Source organism: Saccostrea cucullata, unplaced genomic scaffold (genome assembly GCF_032062105.1).
Source record: "Saccostrea cucullata isolate Sc308-1 unplaced genomic scaffold, CSIRO_AGI_Scuc_v1 ctg10452, whole genome shotgun sequence".
NCBI classification, from domain to species: domain Eukaryota; kingdom Metazoa; phylum Mollusca; class Bivalvia; order Ostreida; family Ostreidae; genus Saccostrea; species Saccostrea cuccullata.
Window position 1 is genome coordinate 4,995 of NW_026924045.1, and position 10,261 is coordinate 15,255.

Consider the following 10,261-nt stretch of genomic DNA (forward strand, 5'->3'; position numbering starts at 1 on the left):
ATCCCATTTCAACTAGGAATCATTTGTACCAAATCTGGAGAAAATTTTAGGTTAAAATTAGCTATCTCAATGTGCCTGAGCAAATTCATAACTAAAATAAACTGGTACTTGAACAGCTGCAAAAATCAAGTACCTGGTATAGACATTTGCTTCATCTTAAACTTAATCCTCCAGCTTTGTGGTATTTTAGTTTTAAAAAAAGTGGAGAGAAACATAATGTTCAAAAAATTATTAACAGACAAATGAACGCTTGACAATTTCAATCAAAATATTTGGCTTAAATTAACTAGCTAAGCTTATATAAATAAGGTAGGTATATTCTTTGGATAAATTAATTCTGCTATGGTAAATTTAATCCTTTAAGAATTAAAAAATTCACACCTTTTCAAAACTACACTGTACTGATTTCAGTATTGTTTAAAAATTCAGTATTTGTTGTAAACATACTAAAAAAAGATAAAAAATAAAAGAAAAAGAATGCATTTTTTATCCTAAATTAATCAGATTGGAAAGAAAATTGTATTGAAAGTCATTGCATGTGTATACTGTATGAAGTATTACAAAATTAACATCACCATTTTGTTTTTAACAATAAAAAGTGATTTGTGTCAGGATTGCAAATTAAAAAAATCAAAGTAAAACATTGATTACAGAATATACACATATATAAATAGACGATAATACACACCCATATAACATCCTGTATCAGCCTGAAATGCCAATATCAGCTAGGGGGCCAAAGGCCCAAGGACTGATATATATTCGTCAAGAGCTGATACAGGATGTGATGTGGAAAAGGGTATGTTTTATTATGTCTATTATGTAAAATCACAAAAAAGTATGAAATGAATATAAAGAAAAACTACAATGTCTAAAACACAGGGTACACAAATTGTGGATAATTACAATAAAAATGTGGATTTCAAATGAAGGTGGTCAGAAAGCAATATCAAACAAGTGCACATTTAAAAAAAATAAAACAAAATGGTTGTAAAGGGTTGTTTTGGAATTTCAATCATGTTATTTATATCAGTAAGGATTTCTTAAAATGTATCAGCGGATTTCTAAAGATCTTTTTTCTCAATGCTGTCTTCTGTCTCACAAGCAAGACAAACAAGGATTTATAGATTTGCTAACAATCACATTTTAACATTTCAAGTTCCACATCTTTCTGATCAATGGCAAACCCATGTAATGCGATGTCACAACGTTCTTTGTCTTGTATGCACAACCCGGTGGTGTACGGCCAGAGTTAAATCCTGCAATAGGTTTCAGTTTGTAACCCAGTTTCTTGATACACAGAGCAACATAAACATCTTCCAAGTGAAAGAAAGGAACATTCTTTGAAGTTTCATAAATCTTTGTAGCCACATTCATACTTGTAACATAGCCTGTCCCAGAGCAAAAACCTGGATAAGTATTCCTTGGATAACTTAACTTTGATGCATACCATTTAGAATTTTTGCTGTCTCTGATTGGTCCAGCAGACATATGACAAGCTCCTCCCACAGCAGTCTGAAGGCTATTCCCGTGAACAGATACCACGTGTTTCACTCCTTCTAAATTGACATACATATCATCATCTGTCTTCATTACAAACTTTGCCTGTTTACACTTAGTGCTTGCCCACTTGAAAGCCATTATGGTCTTGTATGTCAGATTCATATATGCATCAACAAAGTCCTCTTGGAGGATATCATGGAAAATTGCGTTTTCAGCTTCCACTTTTTTCTGGAGATTTTGATCTTTTGTGTTGCCTAGTAGGAATGCGTATCTAATGTCAGATGTGTTGTTTTTGGTTGGAGTTAGCCAGGTTTGACGGAGAGTGTCTCTTGCTTCTCTGTTAGCATGCACGGTCAGAATAAGGACAATTATATCCACATTACTCTTGCCTTCTCCAGAGTCACATATATGTTCATTATCTATGATGTATTTGAAGTTGTGTTCAAAGCAGAATTTACAATCATCAGGTCGTGGGGTTGGCTGTGCTGGCTTAGATTTTGTAGTTACTTTTAAAGTTGTTGGTTTGATAGTGGTTTTTTGAGTCTTAATTGTTTTCTGGGATGTAACCCTTTTGCCTGGGGTTAATCCTGAAATGGTGCTGCCTGATCCAGATTGCATTGCTGTAATTATATAAGAATTGCTCTGACCATCATGTTGCATATCAGAACTACTATTGTAGTTTACAAACTGTTTGAAACCATCTCTAAGTTGCTTGGAAAGCAGGATCAGTGATGTCAAATGATTGTTAGCATTGAGCATGTTAATCAGAACAATAATGGATAGCCCTGCGAGTATGTAAATGCAAGTGCGGATGCTGAACAATCCAGAACAACGCCTTGGCTTTTCCTCAGTCATTATTAATTCTTTAGTCATTGTGGATTCCTTAGTCACTGAATTATTTTGGACCTCTTCTTAGGTATCACAGGCTATCTTACCAAACATCTATAAAGAGAAAGAAACATGTTGTAACCATTGTAACTTATTCAATTTTCTTCACATGACGTACAATAGTAAAGCAATACTTTCATTATGGGGTCATGCACGGGTCATGCAAAACTTCTATGTTTGTCAATTTTTCCATTTGTGCATCATAGTGTCTCCTTAAATGTTGGTATTATTAAATAACAAACTAAGAAACAAACTGGTCAACATTAATTGTTAAGCAGTATCAATATTAGGAAAAGTTTTAAAGATTTTTATTTAAAACCTCCCCTAGAAGGTCATGACAATTTTGGGCAATCTTTCAGTGAAATTAAAACGAAGTTTTTCACTGTAGAATAATATTCTGGAGTATGAAATTTATTGTTCCATGACCTTTGACTTGCACTCATTGAAAGCTGACATCCAGTAGGTTAGGTGATATGTGTGTTCTATTCTATACCAGTTTATCCATAAGAAAGACATGGATAGGACACGAATCTGATATTCTTCCAGTGAAATCACCAGATGACCTTTCGTCATGGGGGTCATGGGCAATCTTTTGTGACCATGAAATGTACCAAGTTTATCCATAAAAGATATGCATCAAACATATTTATGAAAATAAGAGACCTTGAACTTTCCCAAATGACCTTGGGTCAAGGTCATGACACAGCCATGGGTCATGGGCAATCTTAGTGTGGAGTAGTAAATTCTAATGTCCTCTGTAAACAATGGACCAAACGATTGCACAGACAGACGGACGGACGGACAGACGGACAGCTAGACAGACAGAACGGACAAACCCAAATTAATATCCCCCACTTTTCAAGCGGGGGACAAAAAAATCAGAGAGGGCTACATTATTGCAGCTAAAGATGTTATAAACAACAACTGGAATATAAAGATAACCAGGAGTCTCATAATGAAACTGTAGCTCTATGGGTTTGCATTCAAAACAAAGGAAAAGTAGCACTTGTACTTGAAACCATGCAAAAGCAACAGAACACTGCTCATCAAAATCAAAAGCAGATGCACTAAAACTTTTATCTTATATACTATAAAGTCACCTAATGCTCCAAATAAAGTTATATCACAATAAAACAAAAAATGTAAGAGAAGAAGCATTATAAAGGAAATTTAGAGAAATTTCTGTTTTTAGAAACCCCGACAACACTGTTCATCATAACAAAACATAGGTAATCAGAGATTACAGAGCTCACCTCAACGAATGTTGTCTTTAAGTAGTAAGGCAAATTAAGTCACACAATTAACCAACAAAGAGTGTACATCCTGTACATCCAAAAATGCAAAATTTATGCAATTTTGATACTTTGGAATAGACCTATATAAAAACTTAAAACTAGTTCTTCATCATGAAAATGTAATTAAAATCCAGCATCTGAAGCAAGATTGAGAGTTTTCATCCCTTGATGCATCATTTGTGCAACTTTGGTTTATATAAGCCTTATAGTTTCTTGGTGATAGACCTGCACCCATAACTTTTACGAGGTCTATTATCTGAAAAATGTATGTCGAATTCAGCATCTGAAGCAAGTCCATTAGTGTGCATCCTAAGATGTATCATCCATGCAAGTTTGTTCAACATAGAGCTCATAAGTTATATACTTACCTTTTCACTAATCTGGAAAATGTAGGTCAGTCCAGCTTCTGAAGCCAGCCTAGTAGAATGTCCACCCTAGATGTACCATCCATGCAAGTTTGGTCATTATATGTCTCATAGTAGCTTGGAAATGAAACCTGCACCAAAAACTTTAACCTGTTCACGCAACCGGAAAATGTAGGTCAGATTCAGCATCCGAAGCAAGACTGGTAGTATGCACCTTAAGATGTACCATCCATGCAAGTTTGGTCATTATATGTCTCATAGAAACTTGGAAATGAAACCTGCACCAAAAACTTTAACCTGTTCACTCAACCGGAAAATGTAGGTCAGATTCAGCATCAAGCAAGTCTAGTAGAATGCATCCTAAGATGTACCATCCATGCAAGTTTGGTCATTATAGGCTCATTCTCTTCGAAATGAAACCTGCACCAAAAACTTTAACCTGTTCACTCAACCGGAAAATGTAGGTCAGATTCAGCATCCGAAGCAAGTCTGGAGTATGCATCCTAAGATGTACCATCCATGTAAGTTTGGTCAACATAGGGCTTATAGTTACTTGGAAATGAGACCTACACCAAAAACTGCACCAAAAATGTTAACCTGCACCAAAAACATTAACCTGGTCATTCCTTTGCTGAAATTGCAGCATCTGAAACTTTGACTGGTACAATGAAACACATTAGAAACATCTTCCATGCATGTCTAATCAATATAGGACACAGAAGTACTTGAAAAGAAAACTGTTCCAAAAAACTTAACCTTAACCCGGGACGCCGATGCCGACACTGACGCCGATGCCGAGGGTATCACATAAGCTCCCCCCAACTTCGTTGAGGTGAGCTAAAAACGAATGCTCTAAGATATGTATCTTAGTGTAGTCTACTGGTCTTGTGTGGTAAGTTATATTGGAACTGATCAAAACTGTTAAAGGAGTAGCATTAGAAACATCAACAATATTTCTATTTTTAGTAACCATGGTATCACTGCAATCATCAAAAATAAAAATCAATGCACTTAATTATGTGTCTTATAGACAAGTGCAGTCTACTTGTGAGCCAAGTAAAATTAAAATAAGACCAAACCTGGGAGGGGTTAGTGTTTTGAAAAATTGTTTACAGAAAAATGGATAGACAGACAGATGGATGGACACCTTACTAGGGCATTAGCTCTCACCAGTAGAGCTTAAAATTACAAACAGTGGACTGCATATTTCATGTTTATATTATAGATTTTAAAAGTAAGTGAGCATTTAAAAGAAACTTACCTGCATTTATTTTTTTTAAACCTTAACTTAATGTATGCATAATTTGAGATGTACATCAGCATGTAATGCTTCACCGATTGGAAAATCACGTCATTGAAATTGGATCTCAAGAAAAAGAAACTACTTCAAAGTACATATTTTTTACAGTTAGAACATAAAATTTATACTTTAAACAGTTCTTTTAATGTCACTTGTTCAATTTGAATATGATTTAATGTGAATTAAAGCACCATGAGCTGAAATTTCAATGTCAAAATTTTCTGTTGCAAAATTGTTCTTAACAATTTTTAGACACAAGAAAAAGATCATTTTATAAACTTCTGTCATTCATATTTGTAATAAAAAAACTACATGTATTTACACGCTCTGCATGATGCGAAATTACACTATTAAATACAGTATTGGTAAAAAGGTCTTTTAAAATTTCTTTAATCCGAAATATCTGTTTTCAAGGCTTTTTAAAAAAACAATTTTGATATATTACCAAGAAAATGTCAGAATGGGCACCATTATGACATCTGGGAATTCGCAGCGTCCAATTAGAGGGGGAAATCTCAGGTCAGATATTAAAAGTTCACATAAAAATTGGCAAAAACAAGTTTATACTGACATTGCAACTTCTCTTTGTTAACATAACATAACACCTTATATATGTAAGACTCCAAAGTGCAATGGTGACGCCAAAGTCCGATGGTCTCGCCAAACCCGATGGTCTGTGCCAAACCCCGATGGCTCGCTGTCTTTACGGTCACCAAAGTCCGATGGTCAAACCAATGTCCAATGGCTCATTTCCTATGAGACACGTTGCGCTAAAGTGCGATGGTCTGATACGCCAAAGTCCGATGGTGCGAAGGAACAATCAACGTTTATGACGTCACAATAGTCCGACGTCATGACTTTGTCCTGCATTCAAAATCCATTGATATAGTATTTGTCTCGCATACAATTTTACTGATTTTGCTTATTGTTTTCATCCACCAGAGCTATTAGGGTCAGTCCTTGAACACCACTTGACTGATAAGGGTTAGTTCTTGAACACCAATGTGTTTCTGCGAACTCACCCGAGAGATTTTATGGGTAGTCCTCGCACACTATTGGACTGATTTGGGTTCGTCATGCACCCATCCAAGATATCTAGCTTATACTTGTTACACAATTTTCGACTGATAAGTGTTAGTCTCGCACCTACATATCCAAAAGATTAGGCTTAATCTTTGCATTTAATATCTATTGTGTATTTATTTTGAAAAATAGGCCCTTGGCATGGCGCGGCATTGCATTTTTGCGAAGTAGCACTATGACGTCATAAACGTTAATTGTTTCAGCACCATCAGACTCTCGTGTCTCAAACCATCGGGGTTTGGAGCAGACCATCGGACTTTGGCATGACCATCGGACTTTGGAGTCCCATTGCACTTTGGAGTCTTAAGTGATTTTTTAAAGATTATAGTAGTTCTAAAAATGTTTTCATGATAATATCGGTCTGTTCATATGTCGTAAATAACTATGGTGATAACTTACGCTCTCAATTCAGATGTCGTACAGGATTGTATGACAAAATAATATTATAATAATTCGGTCAATATTTAACAGTTACACATTATTCAATTTACATATTTTTCCCTTATATCATGCATATTTAATTCCCAAATGTAAGAGTGTATAAGTACAACGGGTACTACTAAACAGAGTACGCTAAAGTACTTCTGAGTACGCTACAAAAATCATACATTTTAATATAATTAGACTGTTCATTTATGTATAAACAACTTGATTAAGCAGTATTATAAAATAATATTGAAACATTTGTCCCAAATATTTGTTTTTTAGCAATATTTTGACAAGAAAGCAACAACCATGATTCAATGCTTTAAAGATTATTAACACCCCGATCTCGATTATTATTTTGTTTCAGACTTATTAATTTCAACTTAATTTTATTTATCAAAAGTTAAATAACTGCATTACGAAAAACTCAATATTTTTCACATTAAAAATGAAACATTTGAAGTTAAATTAGATCGGGATCGTCCGGATCAAACGATAAACCGTAACCTGAAATCAAAAATTAAAATTACTTCTAAAGTAAAGAACATACCGGGTACACAATTTATTCAAAATATATTTTTATTATGTTAAACTAATATAGAAAGACATAAAAAAGCATTAAAGACGTACAACACACTGGGGGGAGATAACTCTTGCGATTTCAATTGAAGGTTTGATGTGACGTCAAATTTAACGTCAAAATAAAGCGTCAAAATGACGAGTAAAACGATCCCGATGTATTATATCAATCATAAAGAAAAATGGGATATGGGGCTTGGCTGTGATAATGAGTACCATACTCAATCAATAAGTATTTCTTTTAATTAACCCGATTAAACTCCGTAAAAAGCAAGATATAAAATACAATCCCTTCATGTTTATTTCATTTCATATACAATAAACTGTATTCTTGATCAAAGCGCAGCATTTTTTTTTATTCTGAAAATTTTATTTTACATTGCCAAAATTCTCATTATGTACAATATTGGCTATATAACATTCCGATTAATGGTTTTCATTACAAATTGTGCATTTACGATATAGATATTGTTTTTCTTCTTTAATTAAATAAAACAACAAACTTTTTACAATGTAAAATCGATGTTGTTCTCAAACCCTTACTGATCAAAGATGAACAACTCTGAAAATGTAGGAGATGTTTATTTTCCTCCCTTTATTCACGGTTTTCCACAGAATCGGATACATTTACAGCAAGACCTGATAAATCCGAGAATTGAATACTATAGACCTCATATACACAATGTAAGTTTAGAATTGAAAAGAAATGTTCACTACTACTGAAATTATCTGCATTTATGAATATCCTGTTGCAGCAAATCGTTTGACTTTCTGTCACTGTCAACAATGTCGGTTCGCATTTCCTCGAATCAAAACAAAACGTAGCTTATAAGATTTTTAAAAATATCAATATGCGATTTGATATAAGTTGAAATGTTTGATATTTTGAAGTTAATGAGGACGAACACCTAATTTTCATTTTAACTTTAAAAGCAACGACATTGAAAGAATGCGTACAATTATATCATGAGGGGTGTACATCTATGCAAATGTCGATGTATCCCCCACGGCCACATACTGTCTCGTTTGAAATAATGGCATGAAACATGTGAAAGAAACTACAATTATTTCCATTTATACCACAGGAGAGTTGAACATACACTATTTTTTTTATAAATAAAATTAAAGAAATAAAATTAAAAATGAACATATTCAAGTTCAACATAACTTGAATTCGTATCCAGGTTTCATGTGATATGGAATGCATAACGCCTACATGTACATATATATAGGGACTAAACACTAAAATCCTTCAGTATTTTTTTCCTGATACATATAAAAACAGTAGTCAATATTTATTCTGCATTCATGAATTTAAAAACTAATGCATACCTCTGGGATTCAAAATGACGAAATACTAGTATATTTGCACTGTAAACGACGTTCGTAAACGCTCATAGTATCCAACAGCAAAAAATGAAGGGGTGGGGGTGGAGGGGGTATTCAAAAATTGCCTAAAAATCTACATTTACATACGCTTTACATATGAGAACTTTGATATATCTAAGTTAATATATTTTTGAAGCAAAAGCAATATTCCAATTTGATTTTTTTTAAATGTGTATTTGTAGATTCATGGCAAAGTGATCGACCCCCGTCTGAAAGACGCGCGGGAACGTGATTTAATGAGAAAGGGGAGAGGGTAATTTTCCGCTTATTAAATCAAAACTGGTCGTACAAAAATTATACAAAAAATTATGAAGATTATTTTTACTACCAGCTACCTAAAGAGAGTTTTTTACCAAAATTAAACGACAGGGTTTTTCACAAAAAAATTTTGAGTTTGAAAAATATACAATTTTCTAGGCTTAGATAATTCATAGTTTGTCAGTTTAAGGTCTTTAAAAATTGTTATGATGATATGTATATAAGAAAGATTTCTATGTCTTTGTGTTAAATGGTTAAAGGAATAAGTCAATGAAATTTGAACATGGCTTTTTTGAAAATCAAGGTTTAAGTAGTTCACTGATTAAAAATTTTCTCCTTGTAAACAACTAAAGGGGGGTAACTTTTGAAAGTTCCTGTCCAAAAACCACTCGAACGATTTTGTCCAAAATGTGCATACATGCAGTAGATATAGTCATGTACTAAATATACAAAAATAATGAAAATTAAACGACAGGATTTTTTTGGGGCAGGTGTGTTGTACATCCTTAAATTATAAAATTTTATTAGCGTACTCTAAGTAGGCCTACTCTGTCGTAGATCTACTAGCATAACGTACTCTGTTTAGTAGGACCGTTTTACAACGCTTGGGTCTATAGCTATCCGCTCTATCTGTCCGAATTTTCTCAAGCAGAGAGCTTAAAGTTTTGCTGGGTACATTACAATCGATTTACTTGTCAGTCGGCACGCCAGTATGACTATGAGCCTAATTTAACAGAGTATCGATACAGCGCGACATTTTACATGTCAAACGTTATAGGCCTATGTCAACTGAAATCAGTTACTGAAATTCTTTTTTTTATGAAAACAAACTTACCCTCTCGATCATCTCAATGTTGACGTTTGTAAACGTGTCATGATGGTCACGGTGGTCCAATATCCTGCTTCGGCTCATCGGCCTCTGTAAATTACCGATCACGTGATACAAGCAAAAACAAAAGTTAACCGGTTTCCAGTAAAATCGACCCTAAGGTAAGTCGGTCTCAATGTGTCATCTGGAAAAAAAAAGATTCTTCGTCAATGAAAAAAAAAACATAAATAGTTTAAAATTTCTTGTTATCATTTTGATTATAAAGATAAAGAAAAATATATCTGATAAACAGACTGGATTCTTTAAATGTAAGAATTGCTCGGTAATCATGGTAACTCCACGTCCA

At 33.9% G+C, this 10,261-nt stretch overlaps 1 protein-coding gene across 2 annotated transcripts; it reads right to left on the reverse strand.

Annotated features, from left to right (window-relative positions):
* Nucleotides 1–337: 337 nt before the first annotated feature.
* Nucleotides 338–10,037, reverse strand: LOC134265543 (beta-1,3-galactosyltransferase 1-like). 2 transcript variants are annotated; one of them, XM_062747761.1, is made up of 2 exons: nt 9,914–10,037; nt 338–2,445 (listed from the first exon to the last, which is right to left on the reverse strand). In XM_062747761.1, the coding sequence occupies exon 2, from the start codon at nt 2,374–2,376 to the stop codon at nt 1,147–1,149; it is 1,230 nt and encodes a 409-aa protein (XP_062603745.1). In that variant the 5' UTR covers nt 2,377–2,445; nt 9,914–10,037; the 3' UTR covers nt 338–1,146. The 2 variants fall into 2 exon arrangements, with proteins under 2 accessions (XP_062603745.1, XP_062603746.1); XM_062747762.1 differs by having other exon boundaries at nt 9,922–10,035.
* Nucleotides 10,038–10,261: the final 224 nt, after the last annotated feature.

Excerpts from the sequence above, each read along its gene's own strand:
- LOC134265543 (XM_062747761.1), bottom strand. The coding sequence starts at position 2,376 with ATGACTAAAGAATTAATAATGACTGAGGAAAAGCCAAGGCGTTGTTCT.